The sequence below is a fragment of the Desmodus rotundus genome, chromosome 13 (assembly GCF_022682495.2).
Source record: "Desmodus rotundus isolate HL8 chromosome 13, HLdesRot8A.1, whole genome shotgun sequence".
In the NCBI taxonomy this organism is placed as follows: domain Eukaryota; kingdom Metazoa; phylum Chordata; class Mammalia; order Chiroptera; family Phyllostomidae; genus Desmodus; species Desmodus rotundus.
Genome location: NC_071399.1, coordinates 23,856,754 through 23,877,851, shown reverse-complemented (window position 1 = coordinate 23,877,851; position 21,098 = coordinate 23,856,754). Strand labels below are relative to the sequence as shown.

Below are 21,098 nucleotides of genomic sequence, written 5' to 3'. Positions count from 1 at the left end.
CACTAGTAATAGATGTGAAATTTTGCTGTAAGCAGAGATTCTGCTTGATTTCCTTGGGTTAGGTTGGGTGTGTTTGAGAAATGATGTTAAAATTGTTTTTGGATGTTTCACTTTAGAAATATGTGACTACATTTCCTTCTTCAAATGTACTTGGGTGTATTCAACCCATCCCCTCAGAGCTGAGTTTTTTCTGAATTGAAAATGCTTGCTAATTCTCCACCCATACAACCATTGCACCTTTTTTCTCTTCTCATCTTTAATAGAATACCCAATTTCTGGCTGACGATTTACTACCTCATGAGATCCTATTAAGTCATCTCATTTCCTACCCCAAATCCCTTCCTTTCTAACCCACTTACTCCAAGTGAAGTGAAAAAGATGGAAGTTGTCAAAAAAAGTTCTCCTCCCATTTTAAACTAATTGTGTGACCCTAAGTAAGCCACCTCACTCTTCTGAGCCTTTATAATGAGTTTGGTCATACGATTTTTAAATTCCTCTCCAGCCATAACTTTCTTAGATTCCACTGGTAACTAAACTCATGCCAGAGTGTGAATGCTTGATAACTCTGACCTCCTAGGAAAAATTGTATTTCAAATGTGACTTCATGTTAGCACATATTGATTTATTCATAAACTCACTCAATCTTTTCAGTATTTATCTAATATATTTATTATGTATGTATGGACAACTAGGCATGCGTGCGTATGGTAAACAATAGTGTCCCTGGTATCATGGAGCTTATGTTGTAATGAGAATATAGACAAATAAACAGGTAACTGTGAGACAGTGTGATATTCCTGAAGGGAAAGTACAGGAATCAGTTAGCCCTGCATGTAGCAGTGTGGAGTAGGTCTCATTTGGAGCAGGGTAATTATAGTTATGAATAAAGCAACTTTTAGGTATTTTATTGTATCATTTCAACTTTTATCATTACATTCAACTTTCATCATTACATTACATTCGAATAGATCATAGCACTTCTAATTGCTTTTTATTGTTTTCGTGCAAGGAATTCACAGAAAAAACATTTTAAAATCTTTTATTATGCACTATTAAGAAGTTGTTACATATTAATTTGTGAGTCTAATATAATGAGTAGCATATGTATACACCTATATGTATATATGCATGTGTGTGTACATATATGTATGTATGTGTCCACATATGTGTGTGTGCTTTTTATATATATAAATATATGTATAAAATCTTTGTCCTGACAAAATGTACCCTTGCTTGGGTTAAATCAATCTTCCTTCAAAAGGGCCTTCTCAGTTGTACCTCTCACATTCCTTAGAAATTTCATGACATCAGTGCCTCCGGTTCCTTTACTTTCCATTTCCGATGGCTTTTCAGAAGTTTTGGGTTTTTTGGACTTCTTGCTTGCAGGAATCAGAATGTACATAGTTACTATTTGCAGATGGTAGCTTCTCAGAGAGACCATGGCTTTCACACAGTCGTTATAAGCTGCAGTTAGGTTTTCATCATTTTTTGAAAGGACAAACTCACGCACTGAGGGGCCTGACTCTAACGAGCGAAGAAATCTCTGATGAGCTGGTGGCATGTATGTTCGCATATCCTGGAGGAATGCAGCAGCTGATGCTGAAAGAACAAGAGGAAGATAAGTTAGTAGAGAGACAGAAGATTCCGCAACCTGGAGAGGAGGTCGTAGTGGCTGGAAGATCACAGACCAACAGTATAGCATAAGACAATGAGTTTTTAACCATCCTATTAGAAAGCTGTTATTCTTCTTCCTAGTAATGGCAATTACTATAAAATGTTTTTAATTTTGAAAATCAGGTGAGCTAAACTCAGTTTTTCCTAATAGAGATTTTTGTTTGTGCGTCCTTTCTCACTTTCCCACTGCATTTGATCATCTGGAGGAGTCCATGATGTAGGCAGGGTACATATATAACTTGTCTGGACGGATTGTGACACCAAGTCCAAGAGAGTTCTAAGGATATTTTTAAATAAGTGAATGGACCAAGAAAAAAAGCGTATTTTCCTTAGCTCGATTAAATAGAAGTTTAGGGGAAAGAAAATGGTAGAAAGAAGTCCTTCCTTTTAAGCCCTTAGGAGGAGCATAATGAACGTGGCTCATCTTCACCGTTCAGTCTGGGCGTTGTCCAGGGGTTGCTGCGACAGTGTGGAAGGCAGGACAAGAGCAATATGGGTCCTCTTGTCCTTGAAGTTTCCACCTCCCCAACTCCTACTCACAGTCCTGTCTCATTTGCAGGTGACATTTTCTTTCTAAATCTTTTTAGAAAGAATTTTTTAGAACATGGACTATAGTTTTCGCCACAGTCAATTGAGCCTTATAAATACATGTTTACAGGCCAAGATTGAGAGGATGATGAACTTGGGTTTGAGTTTTGCCTTCAGTGCTTTCTAGCTGGTTAACAGGGAACAGGCCACTTATCCTCTTTAACTTTCAGCTTCTCCGTCTGTGAAATGGGATGATAGCAATACAATCTCTACTATGCTGATTCTCCTAAAAGCACCAGATAAGCTCAGATAAGATGCAGATACGAAGGTATTTTTTAGATATTAAAGAACTATTGCATTAACATAGGAGATGAGTATTATCGTTTTCTACTCACCTTCACCAGCACTCTGCTCAACGCCCAGCAGAACATCGAAGCACTGAAAGATGCTGCTCTGGGCTGCACTACCCCCAGCAAACATTTTTGGGGTGTCTGAGACTCCTTTGTACAAAAGACCCTTTGGCAGCTGGGAATTGCCTTTCCAGCTGGGCCAGGAAGGAAAGAAAATCATTATTTGGATTAACTGCCAAATTTTCAGACATAAAATCTTGCAAAAGAGGGTGAATGGAAGGTAATGTGAGGTAGATTTCATTATTCTCCTTTCACATTCTCCTTTCCACTCACGTGTATGCATAAAGGTAACACACGGCATGGTTCTGAGCAAATTGGGTCTGCGTATTCTATGGCTAGAGCCTACCTTTGCATTAACAAAGATCATTCCTCTCTCTTTAAAATGACCAGCTTTTCTGTCCATATACCAGTGCAGGCCTCACCAAGTAATAACAGAGATAATAGTCTATTCTTTTTCTACAACATGTATTTTACATATTAAAAAAAAAGTATTTTCTAAACACAATGGATAGTGGGTACCATTAGTGGGAACTTGGTAGATTCCTTATGTTAATTGTGGGAGAGAAAAATTCAAACATAAGGCTACGTACCCAGACAAGTATATGCGAAGAACATTGAAAAACTGGTCTGGTTTCACACAGTCTGTGAAAAGATTGGATGTGTTTAGTGAGGGTGTGAAGGGAAATCAAGCTCATGTAAACAGCTGACAGCAGATTTCAGCAGAGGCCGCAGGAAACGCAATTGGGGCAGTCTGCTGTCTGTGTAGAGAAAGCCCCTGAGGACAAGCTCACACTCACTTGCCCTCTCCCAGGTGAGCCCTGCTCATCTCTTGCGTCTCCTGAACAGGTTCTACCACAGGGCTATGCAAGAGCCTGAGCTCACCGACCACTCATGTTCAGATTAATTAAACTGTCAACATTTCTTTAAGGTTACTTCATGTGCTTTCTGACATAACAGATAATTTACTTCCATGAAGAAAGAAATAAATCTCAAAAAGATGAACAAACAAAAAATCCAGAAACAAGAACCCCAGCAGTCCTATGGAACATGCTCCTAGGTTCCCCTGTTCCCCCAAAGCTTGCTAATGTCTTTTAGTCTTTAGTCGATCTTCTCACCAGGCACCACTCAGCAAGCAGTAACTCAAATACCAGTGATATAGGCACATATTTGTTAAGGCCATCCAGTAGGGCTAATTTCCTCTTGCAAATCTTGCTTACGTAATTTTTTTGGTTATTATTGTTAAGTAGCTGTTATCTTTGCAATACTTTTGAGTTCAGTGGTTTTCTTTGTTGTTTCTTAGTTAACTTGTAAAAAAGCAGATTTTGTATAGAGCTCCTATCAAGCAGAAGCGAAGTCTTTCAGAACTTAAACCAGCCTGTACTTTTGGTGAGATTCTCGAAGGTTCTTAGTGAGAGGCAAGGATTTTTTTTTTTTGTAAGTTAAATATATGCAGCTTGAAATTTTGGCTTCACTATTTTCTACCTCTGTAATCTTAGGTCATTTATCTTATCTCTCTGAATTTAGATTCTCTATATAATGAACATAATAAAAGCTACCACTTGAAAAGTATAGATTCAGTGGGATAAAATAGAGTGAAAACAGACCCACTAAGTAAGAGTGTTTTTGATTCCATTTTGTCAACAACTCTATATCTGAGATAATCAGGAACATTTGTGTGAGGCCTGGAAAGCCCTATGGCATGCAATACTCACCATGAATTTGTTCAAACACTTTAAGGGTTTCGTGCAGGCAAGACGTTATATTAAGCAGTGACTTGTGTAAAGCATCTTGGTCTTGGTGTTCTAGTGCTTTGAATATAGAGGGAATTTCCTACAAAAATAAAAGAAAGAAAGCAAAGACAAACACTTAAGATTTCTTAAACAGCGACACAGAGTAAAATCCTCCTAAATCTTAATCCCTAAATTAAATTTGGAATTTTTGCTTCTTTCTTGAGCTGAGCTTCTCCAATCATTTAACTAGTTTTCTTATACATTTTTAAGCTTGGGTTTCTCTTTCTTCATTTATCATTCAGAGATAAGTGTATAGAATTTTATATATTTCTATTTTTACTTCTGATCGGCAAAGCCATTAGATTTATGTCACTATGTTCCACTGCCAGTTTGCACTGAAAGTATCCCTCTTATTGAGGTTTCAAATTTGACTGTAAAAAAATGGCCCCTCCATTTTATAGTTTAGGCAACACATAGAAATAAATTAAATATTTGTTTTTTCCAGATGATCCTTTACCTTCAGTTAAAATAATCAAAGGCTGTATTTATTTAGTCAGGATAAAGTCACTTTATGCATTACATGGTTCAGTTACTAAGGGATTGCTCTTCTTATATGAATTAAGATACACATTTTGTAAGGTAAATGGACATACTTTTATTGCTTTAGCAGCTTCTATTTCCACCAAGAGAGAAATGAGAAAGAATCCTTTACTGCAGTCCTCACCAGGAAATGAAAAGAGAATGTCCATGTTCCTGAGAAAGTCAATCAAGAAAGTCAAGAACACAACAAGAATATCGGTATAGTTGTTGACTACTTTGTAGTGTTTAAGCATTTTTACTTGTCCTATTTTATTTTCAAAATAATCTTGTAAGATAAGTATTACAGGTTTTACTATCTCCATTACATAAAAATATTAATTTTAAATCAATTGTTTAAGATCATATTATTAATAAAAAATTAAGCTTGGCCCTGACTGGTATGACTCCATGGGGTTGGGCATCATCTCGCAAACTGAAAGGTCCCTGGCTCAATTCCTGGTCAGGGCAGGTGCCTGGGTTGCAAGCCAGGTGTCCTCTTGGGGGCGCACAAGAGGCAAATGTTTCTCATGCACATCGATGTTTCTGTCCTCTTTCTCCCTCCCTTTCTCTCTCTCTAAAGATAAGTAAAATCTTAAAAAAAATAAGAAGATTAAGCTGAGACTTGAAATGCCACTTTAGAACTTAGAACTAGAAATTCCAAGACCATTTCTGGTACTACATTAATTTTTCATGTGCATATATAGGGGCACACACACACACATATATTCATACATACGTATACACACAGCATTTACAGAGATATCTGTCAGGTCTGATTTTATGAAGTGGTCTGTCTGCTTAAATAACTGTATTCATATCCATATTTTTATCTGTGAATCTAATTCAATTTCTCAGTGGTTTATCTGCTACAGAAAGGAATTGACAGGCAAATTCAGAATATGATTGTTGATTGACAAATTCAAATAATTGATTAGACCCTATTTTCCTTCTTACTGAAGTTTTGCATTGTTGTGAACAGGTCTCGGTCTCCGTATATCTGTGAGTTTCATGGCAGTTAAATTCATGGTCCCTGAAGCCAGACCACTTCTGTAACCTATTTGCTGTGCTAATTTGAGCATGATATTCCTTCTGTTTCTGCCTCAGTGTTTCCATCCGTGAAATGAGACTGATGATAGCCTCTCACTTAAAAACATTCCATAGCTTCCCATTTATTTTAGGGTACTGTCTAAAGCCCTTATCATAGCCAAAATTCCTACATAATCTTTTTTAAAAAGTTTATTTCTTCATTCCTTTTCCATACTGTTATTTTTGTCTTTCATTTATCAGCAATACTAGCCTTCCCTTAGTTCTGATAAGGCACCAAGATTTTTGTCACTGGCTTTGTCCTCACTCTTGCTTTATCCTCCACTATGAACACTCATTATTTTTCTTTCCTCTAGCTAATTTCTGCTTATTCTTGAGAACTCCGCTTAAATAACTCATTACAATGGATTTCTCCTTCATCCCTTTTGTTTGGCTGGAGTTTCCAGTACTTTATCTTCTTACTGCTTCTTGTAATCATATAGCAATTTACATATTTTTCGTATGCCTCCTTTCTTCCCCATTAGTCCAGCTTCATCAGGGCAGGCTGATACCTATGACATTTACCTTTATTTCCCTACCTCTTAGCCTCTGTTTGGTACATAGATCAAAAATAGCAAGGACTGAGTCAAAAAGAACAGCTGTTCTGGCCACTGAGGTCATTAAGTCATAGATACACAGAGGTATGTGCATTTTGTATTTATATCTATTAATTGCATTTTTATATAGGCAAGTATTACTTTCATACATATCTATAGCTATAATATCAAACAGACAGTCACAGATATAAAGATAGAGATTGTTTGCTCTTTAAACAGTTATTTGAATTACTATGTTTGCCTGAATTCAATAGGACTTTTAAAAAATGCATTTGAGCCCTGGCTGGTGTAGCTCAGTGGAATGAGCACCGGCTGTGAACCAAAGGGTTGCCACTTCGATTCCCAATCAGGGCACATGCCTGGCTTGCAGGCCAGGTCCCCAGTGGGGATCATGTGAGAGGCAACTACACATTGATGTTTCTCTCCTTCTCTTTTTCCCTCCCTTCCTCTCTCTAAAATTAAATAATAAAATAAAATAAAAGCATTTGATGGATATTGATAAGCCTATATTTACTTTGAATAATAAATAATCCTTAGGCTACAATAAGAATCAAATACTTACTCATAACTCATGGGCCTTATGAAAGCAGCAATGAAACAATGGACCAGTTGGAAGAGAGAAAGAAAACCAATTAAAAAAATCAAACCCTTTCAAGTTATTGTTATTAGATTTAATATTACTATTATTAAATTTAATATCTCATAAACTATTGTTATTAGACTTAATACTACTGTTAAAGCTAAGATGTAGTCATAAAAAATATTCCTGTTTTTTATATTTCTCAAGTAGTCATGGCAAGCACTTAACTTAGGACTTTATAAGGGAAATAAAAACTAAATATGCAGGGTACACGCATGAATGGTCAAACTGGTTGGATGCAACAGAAAGCTTCCCTAGATTAAATCCTTTCATTTGGGGCCATCACTGTGACTAAGATATTCTTCTGCAGTTACACAGCCAGACCCAGAGTGCACCATGATTCTCCTATTCCTTCACTGTAGCAGATCCCATAACTAAATAGTTAGAAATGGCCTAAGTTCTGAGCATGCTGCTCCAAAAACCCAGACATTGCCATCTCTACTGCTGAAGACGATGACTCCTAAAGTCAATTTTTAAAACTTCGTAGGTCTCAGAAACATGTTAATTGAGAATCCAGATACAAAACAATACATATTCTATGATCTCATCACTACGAAATGCAGTAACAGGAAAAACTAACTTTTGATGACAAATCAGAAAAACCTGGGGTTAGAGAATGGCATTGAAAAGAAAGAGGCACAAAGAAATTTTCCCAGGTGATAGAAATATTCTGGGTCAGACTCATCAAACAGAACACTTAGGATCTGTGCATTTCATCATAGGTTAATTATATGCTTCTCTCTCATATATGTACATTTGTGTTTACAGATTCACCAAAGAAACCTTACCCCCTAAACAGAGAAGAAAACTGTGTTGCCAAATATTAAACCAATGACTAGCTCCCTTTTGATTTATTTTTTAAAACGTTTTAATTTTTAAATAATTTTTCATTGTTGTTCAAATACAATTGTCTCCATTTTCCCCCTACCATGCCCCTCCCTGCCCCGCTCATCCCCGCTCCCTTTTGATTTAAATAGCATGCACTTCTTTCATTTTTGTTTTAATCACTGCTTACATACCCCTTGGGATCCTTTTTCCTCCAGTTTGCCAAGACGCAGTCTGCATAAACCAAAATGGGAGGCAGTCCCAGCCTCTCAGAGAGTTTACAGTAAGGGATGGAAATATTGCTGGGCAGGACCTAATTAAAGCACAATATTTAGCATAAATTTTGAAGTGTTTTACCTTTTCTTCTGCTTCCTGGTTGTCAAACTATTAGCTGCCATATAGAATGGCATTTGAAAACAAACGAATGTAATTTTCTCTTCCTCATTTCGTAACTTAGTCCTAGTAATTGTTAAATGTTTGGGTCTTGGATTTGTATCGATGTGTATATAATGCAATCATCAAGAAAAACCAGATGTAGAAGGCAAGAAGAACAAAGGCTATATCCTTGACCATCTAATGACCCTTCGAGTTAATTACATTCATTCATTTATCCTTCCCCTGAGGTTTGGTGGGGCAACTCCTATGTAAGGTATGCAGGGTACTCTCAATCCAACCACAAAGCAAACATAAAATTAATTGCCTCAAAGAAGTACAAAGGCATTCATAATTAAGGCTTTTGGAAATGATACATACTACAAACGCAGAAAGATAGCTGCTCTTAGAGCACAGAACTGACAGAAACTCTCTACTGAGATTTTCTTAGAGAACCTCACCATACAGTGACATTAATGCTTGGTCTTGATGGCTTACCTCGTTGGCAGAAGGAATTACCTCATTTTGTATGTCCACGCAAAATATATAAATTGGAGTGACACTTGGTTCATCTCAGCTCTTTCACTTACTCTTCCTCAAAAGCCTGTTTAATGACTGATTTGGGAGTAAAACTACAGCTCCGCCCCCTTTCCCCTTCAACTCTGCTTTTCCTGAGCTTGTTCCTCATAGAATTCTGTCCTGTTTTGGGGCCACATAATAACAGATTCCTATCCCCACAGGGACAATCCTGATGAGTAGGTACACTCAGCAGATCCGTGGTTGCCACATATTCAAGCCACATTCTCCTACTGTTCCATTACTCATAAAGCTGACATTTCATTTTCACCTGCCTGACTGCATCTAACTATATTTAGTTTATAACTAAATGGTCCCATGTAATAATTACAGTCATGCTTATCATCAGCATCCCACGGTTGGGATATGCATATCTAACCACACAAAGGACCGGCATATGTGGCCCATCGGGGCAGTGGGTGGTGGGACATCAGTGGTAGAGATGGAGTGACTATGTAGCCCACTCCACAGTGCTGTGAAAAGTCATGGAGCTCTAATCCAAGTGGCTTCAGATTAGTGTGACGTACCTGGAGATGATGATTTAACCCAAATAGCAAAAGTGCTAGAAGAGAATTATTGACTATTAAAGTGCCACTTGGACATCTGCTTCCCTTTGCAGACCTGGTGCCACTGGGAGTCAAAACATTTTGTTTGGCAAACCATTTCCACATATTCCAAAAGGAAATGAACTGTGTCTCTCTCTGAATTAGTGAAAATGGTTATTTTCAAATGGCTCAGGAATAAGAAAGGAAGCACTCAAACACATCCTAATCTATCACAGACACTCATGCAGCTGCTAAGAAACTCAGTTACTAATTTTTTGCCCATTCTCAAGCCAAGTGTGCCTTATATTGATGTAGTATATTTTTATTTATTTATTTTTTCTTTCATATTATTTCACTTAAATTTTTAAAATCTTTATATATATATAGTTTTTCACTGCCAGCTTCTGGCAATTGTCAGCTTCTGACAGTTTTTTCAAAGTGATTTGGCCATACAAAAACTGAATAATTTAAAAAATACATTTCTATGTTTTATTTTATAATTCTGATCTCCAGCCTGGTAAAATTATTATCTTTTGATTCTGCCATGTTCATTCTGGTCTCCCGGTTTTTTTGCCAGTCTTCTCTCTCTTTCTTTTCTGCTTCCCTCCCCTCCGGATAACCTCTACCAGTCTGCCAAGAACTAATTCAAATGTCCCTTCTCTGTTGAAGTATTTCATGACCATATCAACTACTAGTTAACTCCTCTGGACTGTCATACTTCTCTACGTAGGGTATCCTGCCCTGTATTACTGATGCGGTATTATGGGTATTCTTTTTATACACAATGCCCATGCATTTAGCTAGACTCAGATTCCAGCAAGTGTAGGGAGACGGTGCACTCAGCCAGCTTGTAAGACTACAGCAGATCTTAAACTTCCGGTGCCACCGTGAAACTAGATAGGGCAGTTTCATGATTTTAAGGAAGTATAGGGTGTTCTACGACTGTACAGAACAACTTTTTCCTCTTCTCTGCTGATCAAGGGATGACTCGTCACATAGGTGGACTGTATTTGCTATTCTATCTTTAAACAGGTGTGGAAAGAAAAAACAAAGCTGAGCTACCCATTACCTTTGTCAACAAAGGGAAAACTCACGAAATGGAAGAAGGTGCTTCTGGAATCTCTTATCTCTTTGTGATTTAAAGGTTAGCTATTACAGTCTATGTAGGTTTCATGTGATTAGTGGTGCCAGACAAAATACAAGGTAGTATTATTTTAAATCTAAAATTACTGTTGATGAGAGTAGAGTTAAACTAATATATAATATATTCTTCTATCTTGACATATGTAAGCTAACATTTTAGCATTAACTAAAAGTGGCTATATAATGTTTACATCTCCCCAAAGTGATAGTTTTCATATTCAAATATGTTGATAGTAGTATTGTTTCATACTAGTAAAACACTAAAAACAAGTATTTTCCAACACCAGATTGAATAAAGTTCTGAAACTTAATGAAAAACTATAAAGTGATTTCAAATGATGACTAGGATGATTGTACAGTAACTAAAAAAAAAAATGCTTACAATATAATTTAAGTGAAAAAACCAGGATGTATATGTACTTGCACAGAATGGAACAACTGTGTTATATTAGTGAAAGACTAAGGATTCAATAATGATCACAGTTGACATTGTAAAGTCAGTGAATGATTTTCTCTCTTTCTTTTGTTCCTATTTTTCAAGCTTCACAAAATACAGTTACAATAATAGTTTCAGAATGTTTTTATGTTAAATGTAAATTGGGTGTAAATCTATCGTGTAGCCTAAGAAATATTAGAAGACCTCCAGACCTCACGGACATCTCCGTCGCCTTGGCCCCACACGTAGGCCATGGTGATGCTCCCCAGGGCCAGATGTGCGAGGCGCTGCTGCTTGTGTCCTGAGAGGTCATCGATGCTGAATTCTGGTAACTGAGAAAAAGTGGAGAGGTTGGCTCACATCAACAGGAGTGACATTATAGCCTCAAAACCAAATTAAAATGGTTAAGAAGTTATAATGGAAGAAGGCCGATGTAACAGTTATTCAGACCTTCTCTACTGCTGCACGAAGTTCACCATTCTTAATCAGGGCAGGAAGGTCCTTAGCAATGGAAATCCAGGCATCATATGGGTTAGGTAGTTCCTCCTTAAAAAAAAAAAGAATTTTATTTTATTTTTTTAGCAGTGGAGGTTATTGTAAAATAGTTTTGTCTCCCACTGATAGTCTATCTGTGCAATGCAGCCCCCAACACACACTGACCTGTCCAGCTCTATCAACACCTGTTATGGATTAGCCATCTGCACACTCAGCGCTCAACACCTTCTCTGCATTCCTCCTCTTCTCCTGAGTACTGTCATCTGCCTCTTTTTCAAAGGTCACCTCCGAAGTTCCCCTAAAATTCTCCTAACTACTGCAGTTGACACCCATGTTCCCAATCCTGAAGCCTCCGTATTATATACCTTTGCCCATTGTTAAGTAATGTATTTGTTAACTGCTGTTTTCTTTCTTCTCGGCTAGATTTTAAGTCTTTTGGAGTGGAAGAAAAATGAGATTTATTAAATGTCAGTAGTAGACTAGGCACTGCACTCAATAATTTCTCGTTTAATTATTGGAGTGACTGAAAAAGTTGACTGTTGTCTCCATGGCATAAATATGGAAAGCAAGGCTGGGACAGTTTACTAACTTGTTTTGTATTAATAATTTATTGTGATTCAAACATGTTTCCAACTTTCAATAGCCCACGCTCTTTTTACACCTTACTCGATGGCAAGGATTTCATCGTGCTGTTAATTCTATTTTCCTTACAGCACTGGGCGCAGCACTGGACACGTAAGAAATTCTGTGTATACACACGTCGATTGCTTGCTTTGGTTTCACTATAGGTTTATTTTTGCCCAATAAGTTTAAATAAAATCCAAATACAAGTGTCTCCCTGGATCTTAGCATATTTGTAATCTCATTTGAAGGGAAAATATACAAGGAAAAGACCTAGGAAACACTCTAATATAAGATTCGGATCCCTGGACAAGTCCCCACACGCCCTGATTCTATCCCTCCTTCATTAAGCTGATTCCAGACATGCCCTTGGTGCCACCGGTGCTGACCTATGGGGGTGGAGTACAAGCCAAGTGATTAAGTGAAACCAACATAGGTGAACTTCATAATATTAGAAACACATTATGAAACAAGAAGATAAACGTACTATAAAATTCAAACATTTTCAGGCGCTGCAGTTAATTGGCCAGTCTTCATCTGTTAGAGCAGAGCTTTAGCAACAAAATATCTAGGCAGCATGTTTACTCGAGTGCCATCTTTTTGGTCTACTCTGAATTCTTCTCCCTCACCGTACGAATGCTGTGCTCTATTGTTTTCAGTTTTCATACATATTTTTGGTCGTGTGTTTCATTGGGTAGCACACCACATTATTGCTTGTTATTTCCCCCAAATAACAGAAATTCATTTTTGGTTATGTATCATGAACCCTTTTCGACAGAAATTTCAGCAAATGTAAAATTCAATCAATAGTATACTTCTGATTTGGAGGATGTCTAAATGGTATAATCTAAATTAATAAAGAATAACAAGAGAACCATTCAACCTCTGCTAGGTTAGAGAATGTATTTTGTATCTATGCGGAATTAGAAGACTTACTGTTTTCCTTTGAAAATAGAAGCTGATAGATGATAAGAGATGGAATGAATTTTTGAGCTTATAACAGGCAGCTTCAGTGAAGACCATAACAAAGACCTTAACTTGTCCGTGCGCGATTCACAGCACTGAATCTAACTTCCTAAGCATCTCAAGTAGCAGCATTGTTTTTCAAGTACCTCCGGAAGAGGTTTTTTATTTCACCTTTTTTTTTTTTTATTGTTGACACTATCCACCCAGCCTCCAGCCCCATTCCCCTGGCCTTCACCACACTATTGTCTGTGTAAACCCTTGGGGCTTTGCTTTAACCCTTGGAGTCTGTTCTACAGGTCTCCACAATTACTGCAACTGTTTCGTTTCTTAAGAGAACTGACTCTTTGGGGGGAAAAGCTAAATACAGGTTTTGTAATTTCTGAAAAAGAATGTGTTTACTGTTGGTAAGTACATCCTTCAAACAAGCCAATCCTGGTAATTGTGCGTGCTTGTATGAAGATGGGGCAAATATAAAGTAAACTAGGTGCTTTTAACAATAAAATTAAAACCTGTACTTCATATCCTTAAATTAAATTAATAATTTGAAAAATTGGTTTGGGAGGAAGAATTTGCTGTAGATTTGCCAGTATTACAAGGTATTTACAGTATGTTCTTTCTCTTTCCCTTTCCTTCTTTTTTCCTTCCTTCCTTTCTTTCTTTCATCTTCACCTGGTGATATGTTCATTGATTTTAGAGAGAAAGGGAGGGAGAGCCAAAGAGAGACAGAGAAACATTGATGTGAGAGAGAAACACTAAATGTTATTTCTAAGTACAGTCAGATTGGAATCTCTGACTAAAAATATATTTGCTGCATTTAAAGTTACTTTCTGCAGTATGGACTCAGCTTGAGCCACAACCAAATAGAGTTATATTGTTATGCACTATTGGCCCAACATGTAACTTGTTCCTGGAAATAGTCTGGAATTTCACCGTGTTGTTAATCCCCAGAGTAGGTAGGGGTGGGGCAGGGAAGCATGCCCTGCAATCTCTCCTTCTCCAAAGAGAGCCAGCACAGTATAAGTGTTTTAAGATAGTGGATTATGGAGCCAGACTGATTAGGCTTTGTATCCTATTTCTGCTGCTGCTGGCTGTGTGAGTTAGGAGAGTCACTTAAAAGCCACACAGCTTATATTTCTCATCAGAAAAATGAAGTTAGTAACATACATACTTTTTAGGGAGGTTGGGAAGATGGAAAAGTAAATATTTGTAATTTGCTTTAAAATGCTCTATAAATGTTAGATAATTACAATATTGATGATATTAAGATAGTTTTAATGGCACTCTTTAGAAGATAAATTCGGGAAATGTAGTTGTTAAGGCAAACAGTACCTGCATTTTACTTTGTAGAGAAAACTTGTAAAAAAAAATAAAATAAAAGGTGGTTCAGACTCCCTTGAATCTTATGCTTAGTAACAACAAGCAACATTAATACAACGCACTTGCCAGATGTGCCATCTGAAAAACCCAGTCAAAGTGCAAACATAAACCCTGTATAGTTGAAGGTATATCGGTCAAGAAAAGGGATTCCTTTGACTCACACATCAGTTATTCCTGGTTTTTTCTTTTCCTCAAAAATGCCCTCAGAAAACACAACCGAATTAAACCAAAATACATCAGCTGTTTCCTTATCTCATCACTCTCTATATCTGTGAAAACAGGTAGTGCATCTCAGACTAAGTTTCTAGGTAGAAAATTGTACGATTGTTAAGTGAGACCCATTTATTACTCTGCCTGCAGTTTGGCACACTTCCCCTTTTATTCAGTAGCAATTTCTAAACCACATTTTTTTTTCAATAGAAATTAGCTTGTCCAGGTAAGTAAAAATAAGAAAACATTGTTACCATAATTCAGTACCCTTTCTTACCAGTGGATCTGGCAGAGCAAAGCCCACGTGTTCATCTATATGGTATTCTTTGCTGATTTCCAAGGAACTTTCCATAGCAGATGCTTTATGTGCCATTCTTGCAGGCTACTCCTCTGGCCCTCCTCTCCGAGCATCTATTTATTCTGAGGTTGCCATAGCTGATGACCACAACTTACCACGTAGGCAGTAAGAATTACTTCCACTTTCTGAAGAGTAGTTTCATTTTCCAATTTCTTTATTTGCAATTTGATAAATAATAAAACCACTGTTCATCACATAAAGAAACTAAAAGTTTACATTCCATATCAAGTCTTTATCACTGGGAACATCATTTGTTCAGAGGGCAGGTCAGAAAGGACCTAATCGGACTAACCCATGAAAATAGGTGACCAGAAGAGAATGTTTTTATTTTATGGGAACTTTTAAAATGGATTTAAAATGATGAATTTGACCAAGGCTGAAGTCCTAAACTATCATTTAATTACTACTGTCATTGGTTTTCTTTTAACCTAGTGGGGTTCTTTGAACATATTAGTGTCTTGCTTCAGCAGCCATGAAATATAACCCATGATACACTGAAATCTTAGTCAATGACTTTGAAGTAGAAAAAAAAATTAACACATGAAAAATTTTAAAAGATAGTACCTCTTCACCTCCCCACTTTTCTTACCCATTCTTTCGTCTATGTTCACAATGATAGAGATATTCTTTCTCCATATTCCTAGTAAGTCATTTTAAGGAAGACTTTCCTACATCTGTACTATTTCAGATTTCTAGGGACTGATGAGGCCACAGTCCTTCACATTTGAGGACTTTGTAATATGTTAAAAGTTGATCCCTGGCTGCTGTGGCTCAGTGGATTGAGCACCTGCCTGCAAACCAGAAGACTGCTGGCTCGATTCCCTGGCAGGGCACACGCCTGGGTTACAGGCCAGGTTCCCAGTTGGGAGCATGCAGGAGGCAGCTGATTGAGGTATCTCTCACACATCAATGTTTCCCTTTCTCCCTCCCTTCCTCTCTCTAAAAATAAATAAATAAAATCTTTTTTAAAAAGTTGAATGGAAGGATAAACTACCTTGAAAATGTTTTTACAAAATGCAAATTAAGACTGAATTTGATAAATGTTTTCACGATGTTTGCAGGTCTATGGACACAGCACAAACAATAACAATGGCCGTATTGTTCCATTTGGTGATCAAAACAGGAAGAGGAGTAATTATTCAGTACACTAAAAGACAATGCAGTTTTGTCATCCAACTTCTTGGTATTTTATTTAAATTTTAAAAGTACTTGACTGGGACAACATTCAAGAATAGTTCTCACACTGTTCTTCATTATTACATTATGGCTTTTATTGGGAAGATGTAGTCATATGAGAATATGTTCTTCTTAGAATAAAGGTAAGAGAAACTGAAAGAAAAATTATACAGAAAAGGAACACAGTGGCTAAGCTTCCATAAAATGAGTGACTCATGAGGATGATATTATTGGAACAAGTTTCAATAAAAACAAGAAATGTTGACTTACCACATGTATATGGAAGCCAAAAATCAACAAAATATTGAGAACTGGAAAATGTGTGCTTATTCCTCTGTTTTATTATTCCTTGTGCCTGAATCTTTTCATGGGTGAGTCAAATAGAGGTATGTAAATAACTTTTAGATAATTACCTTGGAAACATGTCTGATGATTGATTTTTTAAAATAAACATGGCTGAAAATATTTTTCTTGACTCATCCAACTACTTACTATATCTATTCTACATTTGACTGAAGAAACAATACTTTTCTGCTTTTATCTCAACATTTTTAACTTCTTCAAACTTCAAGATCTTTTGTATTTCTGAAATACATTTTCAACTGATCCTCATTCTTCATGCATCTTAATTTTTATTCAGCAATAACCAAATCCAGTCATACAAGATTGTACAACAGTACAGAAAGCTAAAACTCTGAGTTAACACTGTTAACATTGTTCTTTATGAACAACGAAACAGGAAAACATGCCTCAGCTTTCAAGAGTCAAGAGTGTGAGAGAAATTACAAAGAGAAGAGGAATCAAAAATGGCATTCCCTACTTCTGCTATGAACTGCCGTGTGTTCTGGACTCTACAGTGAACTGTGCACACACAGAGATCAAAAAAAGTATAGTAAACTCTTTAAGAACTGAACTACAATAAATGGCTGCCCAAATCCCAGATAAAACTTGGGTGGTATATATACCCAGCTGATGTAAGAGGCATAGAACAGACTTTGAACTGACTTTGAAACTACTCTACGCAACTGATGAGGCAGAACCTGGTGGTCAGAATCTAACCAGCATAACTGCGTGCTAAAACAAACAAACACACGAATCAGCATTCTTCAGAGGGTTCTAGAGGATCTAGAGCCTCACATCATTGTATTATAATCCAAAGTTGCGAGGCACTCAAAATGCCAGGAAAATCTGACCAAAGTTTAATGGAAAAGAAAATCAACAGATGGCGGTCCTGATAGGATGCATATTATAAGCATCTTCTGTGAGGTAAATGTGAACATCCTTTAAATAAATGAAAAGATATACCGTTTCAGTTGAGAAACTAGAAATGTGTATCAAATGCAAAATTACAATGTGTAGTATAAAACATATGCACACTGTTTAACAACAATGGGTCAAAGAAAAAAAATCAAAAGAGAAATATAAAAAAGTACCATGAAGCAAACAAAAAAATGGAAATACAAGATACCAAAGTTTACGAGGTGCAGTAAAAGTAGTTCTCAGAAGGAAGTTCATAGTGATAAATGCCTACACCAAGAAAAAAGAGAAATCTTAAATAACTACACATCTTTAAAAGGTAGAAAAAGAAGAGCAAATGAAGCCCAAAGTTAGTAGAAGGAAATAACAAATATCAGAGCAGAAATAAATGAAATAGAGAATAGAAAGACAATAGAAGAATCAATGAAAGAGCTAGTTCTTTGAAAAGATAAATAAAATTGACAAACTTTATCCAGATTCACTAAAAACAGAAAAGAATTAAACTAAATAAAATGGTAAATAAAAAAGGAGATGCTACTGCTGATACCACCAACAAACGAAGGATCCTAAGAGTACTATGAATAATTATACACCAATGAATCTGACAGCCTAGAAGAAAGGAAAGAGGCTTCAGCCTAGAACTCGCACACCTAGAAAGTGTGTCATTTGGGCTTAAAATTCAATCCTGTCAATTTCTTAGCTAAAAATTTTGGTTGAAAGTAAAAGAAACAAGAAGAAGGGAGTTATTTTCACCAGGAGGTATTTTGTGGAACCCAAGAGGAGATCCACCAGGAACTGGAACAGGAATGTGGGTGGTACAAGGAAGTAAAGCCACTTTTTCTCCCAACCCTCTGCAGTCATATGGTCTCTTATACGTACTTCTTTCTTCGCTGCACCCCTGTAGCCACATCACTTTCATTTAAGTGGCCAGCAGAGTCTGACCAGCAGTTATGAATCTTAAATTTCAAATTTCTAGGAGAGAGGGATGGACAACAGAGGTGCAGGACCTTTGCTGCGGGGGAGTTCTAGATCTCACCACCCTTCATACTTTGAAGACATTATCCAACTCTCTCCTGTCCTACAAAGTTTCTGCTAATAAAACTGCTGATAGCCTTATGGGGGTTCCCTTTGATGTGATGAGATTGTCTTCTCTTGCTGCTGTCAAACTCTCTTTGTCTTTGATTTTCAAAGTTTTCATTTCAGTGTGTCTTCATGAAGTCCTCTTTGGGTAGAACATGTTTGGAGTTCTACGAGCTTCAGGAGGCTGGATGTCCGTATCTCTCCCTAGATTTGGAAAGTTTTTCACCCATTATTCCTTTAAACTTTCTGTACCTTTCTGTTCTCTCTTCTCATTCTGGGACTCTTATAATGCATTATTTTTTATTTAATGATATTCTATTAATTCATGTAGGCTTCCTTTAACATTCTTTTCTCCCTTTCCTTTGACAGGATACTGTCAAATGACTTGTCTTTGAGTTCACAGACTTTTTTTTGCCTGCTTGGTAAACTCTGTGATTGATACTCTCTATGGTTTTAAAATTTCACTTATGGTATCTTTCAGCTCCAGAATTTCCGTTTAGTGCTCTTTTATAATATCTATCTCACTGTCGGACTTCTTATTTATTCATGTAATTTTTACTAGATTTCATGGAGTTCTACCTGTATTCCCCTATATTTCTCTGAGCTTTCTGAAAACCCTTGGACAACACTGTGTAATTGCTGGGGGAGAGGGGGCATAAGGGGACTAACTGGCAAAGGAAAAATGCTCTTTGCACGTGCTCCCAGGAGCATTTTCAAAAGTGAGCTCTGGTAGGGGAAAGCCCAAACTTTAGCTGTACTGCCACCTCCTGGAAGTCAAAAAATTGTTTCTAATTTCCAACCTGTTGAATTTTAAGAACCAAAGTAAACATACATTCTTAAATAAGAAAGGTGTCTGCTACTGCACATGCAAAATCGGAAATGCATATGAAAAATCAAGGAAATAAGATATCACAACAATAAAATAATAATTCTCTATGTCTGAATTCAAAGACATGGAATATTGCAACCTAACTGATGAAAAATTTAAAAGTTATTATGAAAAAATTCAATAAGCTATAGGAATATTCAGAAAGGTAATTCATGAACTAAGAAAAAATTAATAAAAAGATAGAGTTCTTTACCAAATAAATTGAAATTAGAAAAAAGACCAAACAGAAATTCTGAAACTGAAGAATTCAATGAATGTGATAAATAATGCAATAGAGAGCACAGGTGACAAGGCAGACCAGATGGATATTAGGAATATGGAAATAACTTAGTAATAAGATGGTAGAGAACTTAAATTTTTTAAAAATGAGGAAACTTGTAAGAGCTGTTGGATTCAATTAAAAAGGCAAATATAAGAACAGTTGGTGTAACAAAAAAAAAGAGAAGGTAACTAGTTTATTTAAAGAAATAATAACTGTACTTTCTTGTGGGTGGTTGCCTTAGAGGATTCTGGAAAAGAGGACTACTTCAGGTATTTTAAAGGTGTGTTAACTTCGATGCACAAGAACAATGGAAGGGGCTTGCTTAAAATTTCTTCTTTACAGTTTTAGGTCTGGACCTTGACTAACTGCCATGACCTGCCCAGTTAGCGATTTATGATCAGAGCACCCTGTGAATTTACTTTTGCTTAGATTTATTATAACACCCCCTTTTCACTCTCAAAGTATATAACCCTCTGGTAAAGGTAAAGAAAAAAACAGTCATATTTAGGAAATTATAACTCTGTGTTAGGAAGATATGTTAACCACTTAACTATAAGGGTTAAAGATAGAATAGTTTAAGAGAAAGAATATTAAAATAACTATGGCTACTATAATTTGTTAGCAAATTCACAACATAAGATGAATTGTGACATTAAAAGTATTTTAAAAAGAGGGGTAAAAGAGCATGGCATTTTAGGTATTCAAAGATAAGTTGTTATCAAAATAAAATGGACTGTCATATCTGCAAAATATATTATGTAAGCCTCATAGTAAGCAAAAAGAAAAATCTAGAGTATATTCAGAAAACATAAAAAAGAGGAAAGCAAGCATATAACCATAAAAAAATCAACTTACAAGTATAAGCAGACACAGAATTAAAATATCATTGGAGATATAAAACAGCCAGAGGAAAAAATTAAAATGCCAGTAGTAAGTCCTTACATATCAATAATCACTCTAATTAAAATACATCACTTGTATATTGTATTGGGTGTTCACCACCCCAAATCAAGTGTCCTTCCATTACCATTTATCCTCCCCCTTTACCCATTCTGCCTCCCCTCACCCCCTTTTTCCTGTGATAATCACCATACTGTTGTCTGCATCTATAAGGTTGTCTTTTTGCTTAATCCCTTCACCTTTTTCATCCAGCCCCTCGATCCCACTCCCCCCTGATAGCTGTCAGACTGTTCTCTGTACCTATGAGTCTGTCTCTATTTTGCTTGTTAGTTTATTGTTCATTTGATTCCACATAGAAGTAAACTCATATGGTACATGTTTTTCTCTGACTGGCATATTTCACTTAGCA

General features: G+C 36.6%; 1 protein-coding gene across 2 annotated transcripts; it reads right to left on the bottom strand.

Moving 5' to 3' along the window:
- Positions 1-888: 888 nt before the first annotated feature.
- Positions 889-15,202, bottom strand: IDO1 (indoleamine 2,3-dioxygenase 1). Of its 2 annotated transcripts, none has more exons than XM_024578991.3 (10): positions 15,045-15,202; positions 11,549-11,644; positions 11,311-11,430; positions 8,221-8,339; positions 7,124-7,138; positions 4,996-5,095; positions 4,325-4,442; positions 3,203-3,254; positions 2,598-2,746; positions 889-1,599 (listed from the first exon to the last, which is right to left on the bottom strand). In XM_024578991.3, exons 1-10 carry the CDS (start codon positions 15,138-15,140, stop codon positions 1,244-1,246), a joined length of 1,221 nt encoding a protein of 406 aa, XP_024434759.2. In that variant the 5' UTR covers positions 15,141-15,202; the 3' UTR covers positions 889-1,243. The 2 variants fall into 2 exon arrangements, with proteins under 2 accessions (XP_024434759.2, XP_053772795.1); XM_053916820.1 differs by lacking the exon at positions 15,045-15,202 and adding an exon at positions 13,151-13,281.
- Between the last annotated feature and the right edge of the window lie 5,896 nt (positions 15,203-21,098).

Bases quoted from the DNA above. Each gene is read 5' to 3' on its own strand.
- IDO1 (XM_024578991.3), bottom strand. From the start codon at position 15,140: ATGGCACATAAAGCATCTGCTATGGAAAGTTCCTTGGAAATCAGCAAA. The intron at 11,645-15,044 runs GTAAGAAAGGGT...TTTTTTTTTAAG, and splicing joins TTGCTCTGCCAGATCCACTG to GAGGAACTACCTAACCCATA. The intron at 8,340-11,310 runs GTCTGGAGGTCT...TGCTTTAATTAG, and splicing joins GCGACGGAGATGTCCGTGAG to GTCCTGCCCAGCAATATTTC.